This window comes from Mobula hypostoma, chromosome 8, assembly GCF_963921235.1.
Source record: "Mobula hypostoma chromosome 8, sMobHyp1.1, whole genome shotgun sequence".
Classification (NCBI taxonomy): Eukaryota; Metazoa; Chordata; class Chondrichthyes; order Myliobatiformes; family Myliobatidae; genus Mobula; species Mobula hypostoma.
This window is the reverse complement of record NC_086104.1, coordinates 129,044,509-129,061,067: the sequence shown is the minus strand read 5'-3', so window position 1 is coordinate 129,061,067 and position 16,559 is coordinate 129,044,509. Positions and strand designations below refer to the sequence as shown.

Below are 16,559 nucleotides of genomic sequence, written 5' to 3'. Positions count from 1 at the left end.
CTGCAATGGGGGGCATTAGTCCCAACGAGAGTTCAGACAAGCTGGGTTTGTGCTCTCTGGAGTGTTGGAAGTTGACAAGTGATAGAGTTTTATAACCTCAGAGTCTTTTTCTCAGGTAGGAAAATGTAAAGCTAAAGGGAACAGGTTTAAGATGAGAGGTAATCTGAGGGATACATATTTTTCCCCACACAGAGGATGTATGTTATCTGTAACAGGCAACTGGAGGAGTGGTGGCACAGAAAAATCAGTGTTTAAAAGTCAAATGGAAGAGTACTACAGGCAAATTGGATTAGCACAGATAGGCACCAGACAGCTGGGCTGAAGGGATATTTCTGTGCTATTGAGTTCTATGACACCCCACCCCTTTCTAAGTGAATTTCACATTATACTCATTTGCCAACTTTTGCCCACTCATTTAACCTATCAAGATTACAACACTGGCCAATCAACGCCTTCTGTCTTTCAGTCAATCACTCTCACCTTTTGATGTTTTCTTTATCGATCACCTCATAGGAGAGCTCGATGTTAGGATACCGGTTACAGAACCGGGCAACGTCCATCATCTGTGCGTCAGTGAGCTGAAGGAGCATGTTGCGCTCATCATCCTCCATTTCCATGATATCGAAGATACTGTCAGTCCCCTGCAGAAACATCACCGCACTACTCAACAGGCACAGACCTTCACTTACAGCCAACATCAGTTCTCAAAACAAAGCAGGACAAGACTTTGAAAATATTCATATTCATAACTGCAAAGCCTCAGAAGATTTCTTAGATTGTTCATCCATCTTAACATCTCCCTAAGGTGCAAAGCAAATTTATTAATCTAAGTATATATATGTCACCATATACAACCCTGAGATTCATTTTCTCAATAAATCCATAACAGTATCGATGAAAGACTGTACCAACTTAGGTGTTCAGCCAGTGTGCAAGACACAAACTGCAAATATAAAAAATAATAATAAATAATTATCAAGAACATGAGATGAAGTGTCCTTGAAAGTGTGTCCATAGGCTGTGGGAACATTTCAGTGATGGGGCAAGTGAAGTTGAGGAAAGTTATCCTCTTTGGTTCAGGAGCCTGACAGTTGAGGGGTAATAACTTCCTGAACCTGATGGTGAGAGTTCTGAGGCTCCTGTATCTTCTTCCTGATGGCACAATGAGAAGAGAGCATGGCCTGGGTGGTGGTGGGTGTGCAGGGTCCCTGACGATGGATGCTGCTTTCCTGCAACAACGCTCCATATAGATGTGCTCGATGGTGGGGAGGACTTTACCCAAGATGGACTGGGCCGTATTCACTACTTTTTGTAGGATTTTCCATTCAAGGCCCTCCTATGTGCTGATTCGTCACCACCTTTGATTCGGCCGATGAGTGATGTCATCAGCAGACTTGAATATGGCACTGGAGTTGTGCTTAGCCACACAGTCAAAAGTGTGAAGTGAGTAGAGCAGGGGGTAAGCACACAGCTTTGTAGCGCACCTGTGCTGATGGAGACTGTTGCCAATCTGAACCGACTGGGGTCTGCAAGTGAGGATTTCGAGGATCCAAATGCACAAGGAGGTATTGAGGCCAAGGACTTGAAGCTTATTGATTAATTTTAGGGGGATGATGGTATTGAACGCTAAGCTGTAGTTGATAAAAGAGCGCCCTGATATACACATCTTTGCTGTGCAGATATTCCAGGGCTGAGTGACGAGCCAATGAAATGGCACCTGCTGTGGACCCGTTGAGCCAGTTGGAAAATTGCAGTGGATCCAAGTCGTTTCACAGGCAGGAGAGAATTTCATCACTGAATGGACGGTAGTCATTGAGGCAGGTTCTTCTTAAGCAACTGCATCAGTGAAATCTGCTTGAATCAGGTGGGTACCTCAGATTGCTGAAGAGAGGGGTTAAAGAGCTCAGTGAACACTCCAGCCAGTTGATCAGCGCCGATCTATAGTACCTGGCTAGGTACCCATCTGGGTCGAATGCTTTCCGTGGGATCCCCCCCTCCTGAAGGCTGCTCACACGTCAGACTCAGAGACTGAAAACACAGGATCACTGGGGGCTGTGGGAGTTCGAGATGTTTGAACAGTGAAAGTGAGCATAAAGTCATTGAGCTCACCTGGAAGCAAAGCCTGTTGTCACCTACGTTGCTTGATTTTATTTTATAGGAGGTGATAGCACTCAATTCCTGCTACAACTGTCCAGCATCCTTCATTGATTCAAGTTTAGTCCAGAATTGCCACTTCGCCCATGAGATGGCTTTCTAGAGATCGTACCTGGACCTTGTGTAACTTTCTTGGTAACCAGACTTGAATGGTTCTGACCTGGCCCTCAGCTGATTGCAGATCTCACTATTCATCGAGGGCTTTTGGTTGGGGAAGAGTCTGAATGATCTAGTGGGGTCACACTCAACTACAACTGTTTTTATAAAGTCTGTGACAACCACGGTGCACTCATTCAGATCCACGGATGAGTCGCTGAACATGGCCCAGTCCACTGACTCAAAGCAATCACGTAGCAGTTCCTCTGCCTCTTGCAACCACCTCTTTGTTGTCCTAATCTCTGGAGCTTTGCTCTTTAGCCTATACTTGTATGCAGGTAGGAGAAGGACAGCCAAGTGATCAGATTTCCCAAAATACGGCCTGGGCATGGAATGTTAAAGCCCTGCTTTGAGGTCAATACAAGACTGCAACTAATTGTTTGCACTGGAAAAGCAAAGTAGTCTGAAATTCAATATTACAGACCTGTGTGTTACTGTATCATTTAAAACCATGGGTCCAAATCATTAAAATATTTAGGAATAACCCTGCCGAAGGATCTTTCAACACTGTCACAGGTAAATTATGGGCCATTAATCTCAGAGATAAAAGCAGATATGCATAGATGGAAACTTATCCCCTTTTTAAGTTTAAATTCAAGGATAAATACTATAAAAATGAATATTCTTCCTCGGTTATTGTATCTTTTCCGTACTTTACCGGTGGAGGTGGATGATAATCAATTCAGAGAATGGGACAAATGGATTTCCCGCTTCATTTGGCAAGGAAAGAAACCTAGAATTCGATATAACACCTTACAGTTAAGGAAGGAAGGAGGTGGTATGGTTCTTCCTTGCCTGAGAAATTATTTTTATGCCTCACAGATAACCCCTCTGTTATATTGGTGTAATAGGGAATATAAGGCTAGATGGAAGGAAAAAGAATTTGGATTAGTTGACAGCTTTCCTCTTCAGGCCTCAATAGTTGACAAAGGATTGATGGCCCAGTTGGAAAAATTTTAAACAGTTGGATAAATCTTACATTAAAAGTATGGCAGAAGGTGATTAATTCATGTGGAGTTAATAACATGTTAAAACTCTTTAGATGGTGTGCATATGATACTGAATTCCTTCCCAACAGAGGAGATAAAAGATTTGAGCTATGGATAAAGAAAGGTCTTACAACCTACCTCTCATTTATAGATAAAAGAGTATTACAAAGTTTCCAAATCCTGCAGGACAAACATGGCCTAGAACATAATGACTTTTTTAGGTACCTTCAAGTACGAAACTATGTTAACCAGAGTTGTAGACAGACCTATCAACAGTAGAATTAGAACTTTTCAAGATTCTGAATTCGGCTTGCAGTTCAATACCTAGTAAATCAGTTTCTCGAGTATATAATGCACTCTCCCATGCTAAAAATGTAAATACACTGTATATTAAAGAAAAGTGGGAGAAAGAAGCAGGGTTGGTACTTTCAGAGGAGGCTTGGGGGAAAATCTGCAGCTTTCAATGGTCCTCGACTAATTCTTTGACTTGGAGAGAACATTGTTGGAAAAACATTATAAGATACTTCAAGACCCCATATCAGGAAAAATATAAAGATACAAACGTGACGTGCTGGAGAATGTGCGGCTCCAAGGAGACAAATCATTTTCATATTTTCTGGGATTGCCCTAAATTAAGTCTATATTGGGAAGGTATTCATAGAACATTAGTTAAGGTATTTAGGTCCCAGATACCTCTGAACTTTGAGACGCTCTATTTGGGGCATGTATTGTTTCTTGAACAGAAGGAAGATATAAAGTTGCTGCAGGCCCTCTTAGCGGCAAGTAAGAAATCAATCACTAGAAAGTGGCTAAATCCAATACCACCTACATTAGAAGATTGGTACGAAATTATCTTGGAAATATTTAAAATGGAAAAGTTGACTTACTCCCTGAGAATTCAAAAAGAAAAATTTTATCAAATCTGGAATAAATGGATTGAATATATAACCCCAATGTGAGCAGACTTTAGATGACTCTAATGATTTATACTGCTCTTCTCATCAACACAGTAATATTGCTAATGTACGCACCCCTAGTCTAAATGTCTTTTTTTTTGTTTTCTTTTGGAAAATAGAAAATTAACACAAGTAAAGGGAAAGATTTGGGAAAGGGATAAAAAATGAAAGAAGTTAAGTAAATAAGTACATAGAGATTGGATAATTATGTCTGCGGGCAGGAGCAAGCATGAACAAATTAGGATATAAACACCTACAATGGTTGTTACATAGGCTTATATACAACATTTTGGACCAGTGGAAATGGTCCAGGAGAGCTATATGGAAACTATTATTACCATTTTTCTTAACAACTAATACCATTACTTAGCCTAATAGATTAGAATTACCACAGTACATAATTATCTATTTAAGTGTCTAATTTGTGTACTTAAGAATGTATAAATAATTATAGTTTTATACATATAAAAAAATGGAAAAGGTTATATGTGTGAAAAAAGTACATGATATTTGTGAATTCCTTATCCAAATAAAAATGAAATTTTAAATAAATAAATAAATGAATGAATGAATGAATGAATGAATGAATGAATAAAAATAAAACCATGGGTCCAGCTACAATGTGGGCAGATGTGACCCTGATAATAGGTCAGAGCACTGGGTACCCTGCCATGATCTTACCCTGTCTGTACAGCGTTTGACATGTTCTGATGTGAAGTGTGGAAGCTGCTTCAAGTACGAGTCCTTGGACCACATGGCTTGCGTTACCATCTGGGCCAGTTCCATCGCAGCCAGAGCCGGACTAAGCCAGCCATTGCTGGACAGCACATCCACACAAGCTTGGATTAAGCGGATCGCCTGGAGGGAAAAACAGTGCATAGTTAAGAAAGGTTTGCCTTATCAATCACATCCGAAATGATGAAAAATCTTGCAACACTATTGTTTCTCACCTTACTGAGAATCTCCTCTGTGTCAGACTGTAGCTCAGCACTCAGCTGCATGCGGGAAAGGTGTGCCTGCAGGAGGAGGTTTGTTTTCACGTGCGGGTCATTGAATTTCGGGTTGTTCAGCTTGTGAGGAACCTTCTGGTACAGCTATATAAAAAACACAAGGGATGAGGAACACAAAGCAGTAAATGGATCCATTCATCCTTCAAGTCCGACCAACATCCACATCACTGTGACCTCCCTGCCCCACCCAGCAGCATCTAATAAGTCTGACCTGTCGCAGCAGATTGTCCTCGTGGTGCCTGATGGGAATGTTTTCATACTCGGCTGCATTGGAGATGATTTCAATGAGGCCCCGAATTTTTGTTTTGGCATTCAGAGACATACTGAACAGCTCTAGAAATTAAAGCATAGAAGATCAGTTTCATGCTGCAGCATGGCTGACACCACTGGCCTTGGGCATGGCCGAGTAGACCACCACCTTCAGCGTACAAGTCTTGTTACGAGAACAGCACCCACAATAAATCGGATATTACAAAGCTTACCGATGGTGGTGTAATTGATGTAATAATAAGCTGCGATCATTCCCAGATTCAGTGGGGCCACATCCATCTCATCCTCTATGCTGATGCATTTGGACTGCTCCAGGTCATTGAGAGTATTTTCCACCAACTGGGAGAGATGATCCGAAAGATGTCTGTGGGACACACCTGCGGCATAAAAAACAGTACATAATTACTGTAAGTCTGGAGTCTTATAGACAAGAACAATGTTGGGTCTACTGCCTCTAGACAAACTTACTCTGACCACTAGAAAATTCATTTTAGAAAACAAATTCAAATAAGGTATTCCTCAGCTCATTTAATACCACAACTTCATTTCTCACGAGCCAGAATCAGAGCTTTACAGCACAGAAGCAGGCCCTTCAGTCCATCTAATCTGTACCAAACTAGTATTCTGCCTAGTCCCATCGACCCACACCTCTAGCTCCCCATACCATTCCTATCCATGTACCTGTCCAAATGTCTCTTTAGATGGTGCAATCGAACTCGCATCCACCACTTCCACTGGCAGCTTGTTCCTCACGCCACATGCTCTGAGTCAGCTTACGACATGGACCAATACCATTCAGTAAGGGGTCCAGGACCCCAGGGTGGAAACCCCTGCCTGACAAAGTTACCCCTAGGCTCCCCGTAAATATTTCACTTTTCAGCTTTAACTTTTGACTTCTAGTTCAAATCTCACCCAACCTCCTTGGGGGAAAAGAAAATGCTTGCATAAGCCCTATCTATACCTCTCATAGTTCTGTATATCTCAATCAAATCTCCCCTCTTTCTCCTATGCTCCAGAATTAAAAAATAATCCTAACCTATTCAACCTTCCCTATAATTCAGGTCAAGTACTGACAACATTCTTGTACATTTTCTCTGTACTAATTCAGTTTGCAAGAATACAGCCACAAACTCCACAGGATTCTTACTTCCCTACTGCGGGACTGAATTCAGCAAGCAGGCAACCGAACAGAGGCACAACACACAGCAAAATTTGGTTCACTTCCCTTCACCTAATTAATAAATTGGTATGTTGATTTGTGCGTTACAAATGAGGCACAATTACAATCTAAGCTTCCAGCTGGTATTGTGAAGCATTTTAAAATTTGTATTTGTGGTCTAAATAGTTGCAGAATGATTGAGAACAGGAAAGGAGGAAGAAAGAACCCACACTTGTATTAACGCTTGCACAAATATCAGAGTCCTACATCACCAAAGTGTAGTCGCTGCGGCATTCCAGTAAATATAGCAGCTGAATTGTTCAAGTTTCCACAAACAGCAAGAGTCAAATGACCAGATCATGTTTATGTTGTTTGAGGAAAAGGTTGTCAGCATATCAGATAGAACTCTACCATTAGTCTACAATTATCCTTCAATTTTTTTTAAAACATCAACCCTAAAGGTCAGAAAGAACCCCGCCTTAATATCTGATCTGAAAGATGGTACCTCTGACACTGCCACAACGCTTCAGTCTCACTTGCACTGGCACCCTTCGGTCAAATGATTTTATGTTTAAACTCCGCTCCATAATCTAGGCTCGGCACTCCAAGATGCAAGTGCCAGTGAAACAATTTTGCTGAATAAGTAGTCCAAAGTTCGCTTTAAATTTAATCTGTATAGCACACCCTGTAAATTGTAGTAATTTGGATTCTGGGTCATCCTTCGGTAAAGGAAGGTCCAAGTGAGGTAGTCCACAGCGTCTTGCTTGTTTTCTATGGTTTTGGTGACAATCTCAGCATTGAAATGGTCGTGTAGGCAATGATCAAGATGGGACTCGACTGGTAGTGGCTCATACAAGAACTTCTTGAAGAAATCCTGGAACAAAGAATGAATGCAAGCTTTGATAACTTTGTAGGTAAGCATCAGCAACTTGAGTGGTCATTCAGAACTACAACAAAGGTGCACTTTATTAAGAACCTATTGTGCTCACCTTTTTTGACCCCTGACACATTATTACACAACGTCCTTCATCGTCCTGTAAGGGCCGGTTAGCACGTCCCACCATCTGCAGAACATCATAAATGGGATAATCCACATACCTAACATAATGAAAATACAAGTCAATTGGAACCCAAGTATTCAGAAGTCTGTATATTTTCTAAGCATAGATTTCTTTATATTTGTGCACTAGCGATCATGATCAACAAATCATCAACTTCTGAAAATTGTCAATCTGCTTCGTACAACACACCTGCTGTGAATTGTCGATACGCTAACTGGAATTCTTTAAGAGAACAATAGGTAGATCCAGTGATCAAGACAGTGTTGAACAAAATAAAGTACACTTGGATCTAAATAATAAGGCATCCGTTAGTCTTGCGAGACCATGGATCTGCACTTGGAAAGTCTTCACTCTCCAGGGTGCAGGCCTGGACAAGGTTGTATGGAAGACCGGCAGTTGCCCATGCTGCAAGTCTCCCCTCTCCAGGACACCAATGTTATCCAAGGGAAGGGCAAGGGCCGGTACAGCTTGGCACCAGTGTCGTCGCAAAGCACTGTGTGGTTAAGTGCCTTGCTCAAGGACACAACATGCTGCCTTGGCTGGGGCTCGAACTCACGACCTTCAGGTCGCTAGTCGAATGCCTTAACCACTTGGCCACGTGCCCACACTTGGATCTAAAGATCTCATGATATGGTACAGAAATTAAAGAAATATTGATAAATTGGGACAGGATTGGAAATAACTGAGCAACATATTGGAGGATGTTCATAGGCGATGTATCAGCAAATTCTTTTAAAATAAAGAGGTAGGTGACTGGATTGTACTGCTAGGGAAGATGGTAGAAACAGATAGGACACTAATGTTTAGGAGGCATTTAGAAAACCAAATGAACAGGCAGGGAAGAGTTTATGGACCTTATGCAAGCAGATGGGATGAGTTAGATTGGCTGACAGGCCTGTTCCAGAGCTGTACTAAATGTTCAAACACAAGGAGCAAGGGAACAACATAACCCATGGCATTTCACTGATATTTACCCTCAGAGCCTTCTGCTACTTAAAGTAGTTATGAAAAATAGGGAAAAAAGCCTTTGTGTTGGTGAGATAAAGTGCATAAAGCAGCACAAGAACAGAATGGACTGCTTTTGCTTCTCTTGGAGAATCAGAATGAGGTTTATTCCTGTGAATGTTTTGTGGCAGTAGTACGCTGCAAAAACAGTTACTATAAATTGTAAAATACATAGTGCAAAGTGTTCATTGGTTCCTGGATTGCTCAGAAAACTGATGAAGGGAAGGGAAGAAGCTATTCCTGAATCGATGACTGTAGGTCTTCAGGCATTTGTGCCTCCTCCCCAATGATAGTAACAAGAAGAGGGCACATCCTGGATAGTACAGATCTGACAGTGGTAAGGAAAATCATGAGCAGACAATAGGAAAATTTTTCTTGCAGTGAGGCTTAAAGTTCTTTTTGAGAGGATATGAGAAAGAACTTTTTAAAGAAGTAGAAATATGCTGAAATTTGGGACACAAGGCCTGATGGACCAAGCTTTGGTAAATGGGACTAATGTCATGGGTGTGATCATCAGCAGGGCTGGTTTTTGTGTTCAAATCGCACAGCTGCTTGAGACAGTTTTAAACTACAACAAATAAAGGGGGGAAAAGGGAGCTTGGGAGCAGCAAGTCAATTTAGATCATCTGCGATATTGCAGTGTCTTAAAACAACGTTCTCAAAAGTGTTCCACTTCATTCTCTTAAAATTTGGAAATGACTGAGATAACAAGTCCGTAAAATGAAAATACTCACGCATGAATTTTCCCATTATAGTACTGAGTATCCATGATGGTGACAAGGTGGGAGGAGATATTCATTCCCCAGCACAGACTACGAGATGCCACCACCACCTGCACTGCACCTGGGAGCAATGATGAGCAAAATGAGGAAAAATATTTACACACAGTCAAATATTTTTAAAGACAATGTAGCATTTGTCTTTTTAACGGATGAATGTAATAGAGACATTTTCCATGTCAAATAATGAAAACGTGACTATGGAGAGAGTGAGTGTGGGTGTGGGAAGGAGAGGAAAAAAGAGGGGAGAAGAAGAGATGGAACAAGAGAGAACTGTCAGAGTGTGATGGACGGGATTCCTGTGAGGAATTAGACATGGCCCCACAGATAAGACAGGTCCAGAAGGTTAAGGTGAGCTGGCTGGATGAATCCAAAACTGTGAAAAATGGAACAAAAGCATAATGATTATAGAACTCAGTGGGTCAAACAGCATCTGTGAAGACAAAAGGCGTGTTGACATTTTTTTCGTTCTCACCCTACGCCAGGAGCAACAAGAGAGAGGAATGAGGAAATGCAAACAAGCGACAATGGAAGAGAAGGCAAGACTTATTATCCATTTGGAAAGAAAGCACTGCTAAAAGCATTAGATAATTTGACTTGATTTATCTGATGCATTTGATGTTTCTAAAACCATAAAGAACCACGTACTGAGAGTAAAATGGGTCTTACCAGAACGGAAAAGCTGTTCCACAATCCTACGTTCTGTCAGGTTGAGTCCCTCATGCAGATAACCGACTCCATTAGCAAGTGTCTCCTTTAGTGTGTTGTCATTGAGTTTCTCAAGATATGGAATCAAATCTTTCTCTGTACAGTGCAAAAACCTGGAGACCACGGAAGAAAGCAACAAAGACTCTAGATCAACTTGATCAGTGACACCCAGCACATAAATCAGGAATATGGACATCCTCTTCCAAAAAAAATCTAACACCAAACTAGATACTGAGGTTAAACCTAGCCTGACTGAAGACTTAAGGTTCAGGATAAACAAGACATCACAGTATTATACCCAGAGCAGAAACTGTTTTACATAAAAAAAAGGAGCCCTCTGAGCCTTCTGCACCACTCACCAAGAATATCGCTGGTGATCTACCACGTTCATATGCTGCCCCCACATCCCTCAATTCCTGAAAAGGCTACAAAGTTATCAATCTCTGTGTTGAATGAACACAACGAAGCAAAGTAGAGAACTCACTAGATTGTGTGCAAAGAAAATCTCATCTCAGTCCTAATTGGCCTATCCTTATTCTCAGACCACAGTTTTTAGACTCCTCAGCTAAGGGAAACGTTCTCCCTATATCCACCCACCCAAGCCACATTAGATTTTTTTTTTAAGTTTCAACAATACCTCCCCTCATTTTTCTAAATTCCAGAGAACAGAAATCTTGTCTATTCAATAGCTCCTTCACACAGAAACCCTGCCACCTCTGATCAAGTCCCGTGAATCTCTCCCACTATGACATGCAGATCCTTTCTTTAGGAACCAAGGTGTACACAATATCCAAGGCGATTTTATAATTGTAATAAGGCATTGCTACTCCTGTACTCATCCCCCTGCACCGGAAAAAAAAAACAAAGACTATTTAAAAAGAACATTTTTTATAAAGTTAACACAACTTGCCTTTGTGGCTGAATGTCAGCAGCGCAGAACGTGAGGATATCGATGGCTGTCAGCCTGGTCTGCTTGCGGGAGGGGACAAAGACAATGACTGGTTTCTTGGGTGAGTGCTTCATGATGGCATGGTAGACAGGTTTGGACATGGACAACAGTCGTGTCTGAGTGTGGCTGACATTGAAGCCCTGCAGAGTAAAAGATTTAAGAAACGTCAATTGTTTCCTGCTTCTACACCTCAGCCTCAATAATTTTCTCATGCAGATGCTGCCCGTTAATGTGGCATGAATTCCACAGGATACTCACCCTCCAGTACCGTGTTCAAATTCCCATTCCTTACCGCGAGCCCACAGTACCACAACACTGAACCAAGTACCACCCTCCTCCTGCCTTCTTCAACAATATGCACTTCGCATCAGGGGTTCCTGGATAGCTATCGGGCACTGAATGTTCGGTTCATCAATCAGGAATACGGAGAACAACTACGCAACCCTAACCCTCACATGCTTCACCTACCGAGTTCATTCAACACTAACCTTGGGAGAGAAGCAGGTCAATACGGTTCAATTACTCAGAAGCTTTCAAGGGTTGCAGTAAAGAGAATACACAACGAACAAAATTTCTAGTTTCTTAGAGGCACTGGATCCCTTTGAGATCTGATTAACATTTGTCTAATTCCTTGTGTTGTAATCAAATAAAATTTGACTAAATATTAGAAGCCTTAGGACTGGATTATTCAAAATTGTGATAAGAGTTAGGAGCTGGTGATACGTCTGGTTGTGCTTCCTGTGCCAGCACCACCATACCTGTATGTGCAACTCCAGGGGGACAGGCCGCACGTTGGGATGGAAGTTGAAAGTCGCTGTGGTGCTGCAGCCAAGCCAATGTGCCACATCTTTTGCATTTGATAATGACGAACTTAAAGCCACAATCCTGATCGGCCGCTCAATCTGGGAGGAGATGTATCGCATTCGGGAACAAATAACTTCCAGAACGGGCTAAAAATGGAGAAAATGAATAAAAGTATCAGAACCCACAGGAGGTTGTACTGTTTTATCCAATTATCAACTTCAGCCATGCATCCTGACTGTAATTACAGCCAATCAATTTATAGTACATATTTAGTACTAATAAATAGCCTTCCTGCATATTTTTCAACAATTTCTTACATAAAATGTAGTAATGGGGGGGGGGGGCATATTGCCTACTTTCCGACAACTGTTGAAATAATCATATGAACTCCATTTCCCTTACTCCACAGATGCTGCCTGATCGGCTTCCCGTATTCTCGTGTATGCCCAGTTTCAAAGGTCAAAGTACATTCATTATCAGAGTATGTACACTATATACAACCTTCAGATTCGTCTCCTTACAGGCAGCCACAGAACAAGAAACCCAAAAGACCAATTTTTAAAATGTGCAGAGAGCAAAACAGGTGCAAGTTGTGTTAACAATAAAAGGAAGCAACAGCATTCAGAATGAAGTGAGTCCATGGATACGAAGTGCAGCCCCAGTTCACCATACAGCGGAGCAAAATGTCACTGTGCTTGCAGACATGAAGTCAGGAGCAGGCCCAGAGCCTCAACCTTAGCCAGCAAAGAGTGTGGCCTCTGGTCCCGACACACTGCCTTTTCAATCCACCTGGCCTGGTGTTTAAATTGCCATTCCTCGCTCTAAAACTTGTGCTCCGTCGCATTGATACCCCCTGGGCCTGGACCCTGCCACCATGACTCGGCCCGTACCCGACCTTTCCAAATCGGCCCGGCACCTAGATCGATCAGACCTCACTCTCGGTTTTGGCAGGCAGGCTCAGAAACTCCTCCACTTTGCACGTCCCAACTCCGTCTCGACCTCGCTCTGACCACTTCTACTTGAACTTGAAACCCTGACCTTTTCAATCTGGCACAGTGATTAACTGGCAAAGACTGGGTTCTTCATCACTCTTGGACCTGGGCCATGCTGCTTTGATACGCTGTTGGGCATGGGCCCCACCGTCTCCATTTGGCTTGGCCCAGTGCTTAGTTCGGCCAAACAGTGGGTCATTCCTCAGTCTTGGACCCGGCCTTGCCGCTCGTTTCTGCCGCTTCAAATCATCTGCAAGTCTGCACCAGCAATAGCCAAACATTAGCCCATTCTCCACTCTTGGGCACAGATTTGGCCCATACACGTCACGCCACAACCATGCTGCACCCTGAAGACTTCAGTTCACACCACAAAAATGCCAGGTCGTACACGCGGTTCAAAAGCTCAACTTCGACAGGGGAGTTACAAGCTATTGATTGCAGTGATCATTTCTGAGAAAAAGTCTGATTAATAAAGTAGTTTACAGTTTTGTTTGCCGCCAGCAAGTTGTCAAAGTTGCAGAAAGTACTATCTTAAAACTTCAATCTATCTCCCTCTATCAACAGGCCTTCACCACCCCCTCTCTGTTGGCAGCACTGTTATTTGTGTTTTTCACCTTCTCTTGGTTTTCCTCTTGTCGTCATCAAATGAAAACCTCTCTGATAATAACTTTTTGGGGGCGGAGGTACAGTGGTCAATCTTTTTGTGTGCTGTTTTTCATTGTTTCTATTGTGTTTCTTTGTATTTACTGTGAATGCCCACAATAAGATAAACCTCAGGTCTGTATATGGGACTTAGGCAATAACTTTACTTTGAACGTTTGAGTTAGTAGAGCTGCTATCTTACCACTCTAGAGGCCTGACTTCCTGACTGCAGTTGTAAGTGTGTGGGTTCCCCCTGGATACCTCGTGTTTCTTCCACATCCCAATTAAATGCTAGTTGGTTGGTTAATTAAATTTCCATTCTAAATTGTCCTAGGTATATAGATGAAGGTTAGAACCTAAACTCTACATTCTAGAAAGAGCAACTGGGATATAGGGACAGGTCAAATACGATTACATTTGGATCACTGAAAAGGTGTGGATTTGGTGGGCCATGGGACCTGCTTTCTATGCTGTATGACTCAATATCTAGTTTCAATCAAACTGTTCCTCTGTCTGATCTGCTGAGTATTAACAGTGAATTTTGCTTTTATTTTAGATCTTCATCATCTGCAGCTTTTGCTTTCCTTCCTCTGTTATCTTACCCCGTTCTCTCCACCAATCAGATGAACTTCATCCACAACAAAGAGGTTTACGTTCTGGACATTTTTCCTCTGTTTCCATCGCCTGGAAAGGATGTCCCATTTCTCTGGGGTGCTGATAATGATGTTCCCTTTGCCCAGCAGTTTGAGATCTGTGCTGGTCTCCCCAGTTAGCAAGACAACTTTCTTGCCCAATTTTTGTTGAAACTTCTCATACCAGTCTGTATAAACCTGAGGAGGCAAAATCACTGTTTGGTTACAGTACAGAGGAAATCCATTTGCAAGAACAATCCAGTTAATCCAACTTCCCACCCTCACCCCATTGCCCTGATATTCATCCAGCTCCATTTGAAAGCTACAACTGAATCTGCCTCCACTCTTCTCCCAGCAGTGTGATCGACACTTCCTGTGTCACACCTTTATTTTTTGTTCCCAAGTTTTTAGTTCTTCTCTATAGCTCCATGATCCAAAACAAATCCCATTGCATCCTCCTCTGCTCCAAGGAGAAGAATTCCAGATTTTCCAGTCTATCCACATAACTACACTTCATTATTCCCAGAATCATTTCCGTGTATCTTTTTGGACTCCTTTTAAATCCTTTACATCTACCCTTAAACGCATCACCCAGAAATGGAAATAAAAGTCAGACATGCTCAAGACTCCAAGCATCATGATATCACATCCACTATTAATCCCAATCAATATCTGGTTAATCCCGATCAGCACAGGAATGCGATGCACACAGCCTTCATTAAAGTAACTCGACCTTCACTGGAAGGCTGCAATATCCATAAGCCATAAGATATAGGAGCAGAATTCAGCCACTTGGCCCATCAAATCTGCTCCGCCATATCATCATGGCCGATCCATTTTCCCTCTGGGCCCCAAACTCCCACCTTCTCCCTTCATGCCCTGACCAATCAAGAATCTATCAATCTCTGTCTTAAAGACTTGGCCTCCACAACCGCCTATGACAATGAATTCCACAGACTCACCACTCACTGGCTAAAGAGATGCCTCATCTCAGTCCTAATCATCTTTGCGAACACCCTCTCCAGCACATCCCTTCTAAAATAAGGGCCCCAAAACTGCTTTCTCAATACTCCAAGTGAGGCCTCTCCAGTGTTTTATAAAGCCTCAACATTACATCCTTGCTTTTATATTCTAGTCCTTTCCAGACTATCCAATATCCAATCATAGAATGGTCAAGAACAATAAATACCCAAGGCCACGACACATGGGCATTGTCCAAATGGCGGGCTGAGCAGCAAGGAAGATGGCATTCCCGGAGCTGCACTTACTCACCGATATGTTCCACGATTTCCCTGAGCATACCCCCCTCATTCAGTCTTTCAGCATTGGCCAAAAAGAGCCCAATCAACACTGACCCTCCATTTAACAGGACCAGAGGCTTTGTCACCTCTCAACTGACAATACAAATACATGCAAATGTAATTATCTAAATTTAATCTGGATATAAATTACCTCTTCCTGTCTGGGAGGCACCAAGTCTCCTTTCTCAGGAACGCTCAAAGAACAGGAAGCCATTTGTCCACTGCAAAATAGGCGCAGAAACCTGTGCTAACAACCTAGCATCTTTACCACATTGGACCACTGAGTTACAGCAAAATAGCTTATTCCCTGGCTGCATGGTACAACGTCTTAAAGTACTAATTCAAGTACTTCATGGAAATACTGTTGAAATACATACTCTAAATTATAAAGGAATATGTTTCCCAGAACAATCAAAACAACATTTGAATATGTTAACATGAGGAAATCTGCAGATGCTGGAAATTCAAGCAACACACACAAAATGCTGGTGGAACGCAGCAGGCCAGGCAGCATTTTGTGTGTGTTATCTGAATATGTTTTTTCCTTTAATTTCCAAGACACGTTTATCACACACGATCTATAGCACACAATTTTACCTGGTCAGCAAGAGCCTCCATTGGAGTAATGTACACACAGCGGCCTTCAGAGTTCTGCAAAAGCATTCGCAGGATAGCAAACTCCGCACAAATAGTCTTCCCACTGCCCGTGGGGGCCCCCACAAACACATTGTCGTCACTGTTATAAACTGCGTTGAAGACTGGAAACAAAGAAATATTTCTTCAGTGTCCTCATAATCTAATCAAATCTAATTTCTCAACTGTGATTTTATGACCACAGGCTGTCAATCAGAATGAACCAAGCAGAACAGAAATCACTCAGTTAAACCTCTCACCTATGAAGGACGTGCAGCAAGTGAGGGCAGGTTTACATTCACCACCCTCAACTTCTGTCGCTGCAATTAGGACCATCAGCTATTTCAAATATCAGGAAG

General features: G+C 42.2%; 1 protein-coding gene across 1 annotated transcript in view; it reads right to left on the bottom strand.

Annotated features, from left to right (window-relative positions):
- The window catches only part of snrnp200 (small nuclear ribonucleoprotein 200 (U5)), a 62,977-nt gene that overhangs the window by 3,729 nt on the left and 42,689 nt on the right, over nt 1–16,559 (bottom strand). Inside the window, exons 30-42 of the mRNA XM_063056811.1 lie at nt 16,165–16,325; nt 14,237–14,464; nt 11,955–12,146; nt 11,158–11,336; nt 10,209–10,360; nt 9,495–9,603; nt 7,684–7,792; nt 7,379–7,568; nt 5,748–5,912; nt 5,477–5,598; nt 5,206–5,349; nt 4,937–5,113; nt 481–641 (exon numbers count right to left, since the gene is read on the bottom strand). Coding sequence (XP_062912881.1) covers nt 481–641; nt 4,937–5,113; nt 5,206–5,349; nt 5,477–5,598; nt 5,748–5,912; nt 7,379–7,568; nt 7,684–7,792; nt 9,495–9,603; nt 10,209–10,360; nt 11,158–11,336; nt 11,955–12,146; nt 14,237–14,464; nt 16,165–16,325 — 2,089 coding nt within the window. The remainder of the gene's footprint in view (nt 1–480; nt 642–4,936; nt 5,114–5,205; nt 5,350–5,476; nt 5,599–5,747; nt 5,913–7,378; nt 7,569–7,683; nt 7,793–9,494; nt 9,604–10,208; nt 10,361–11,157; nt 11,337–11,954; nt 12,147–14,236; nt 14,465–16,164; nt 16,326–16,559) is intronic.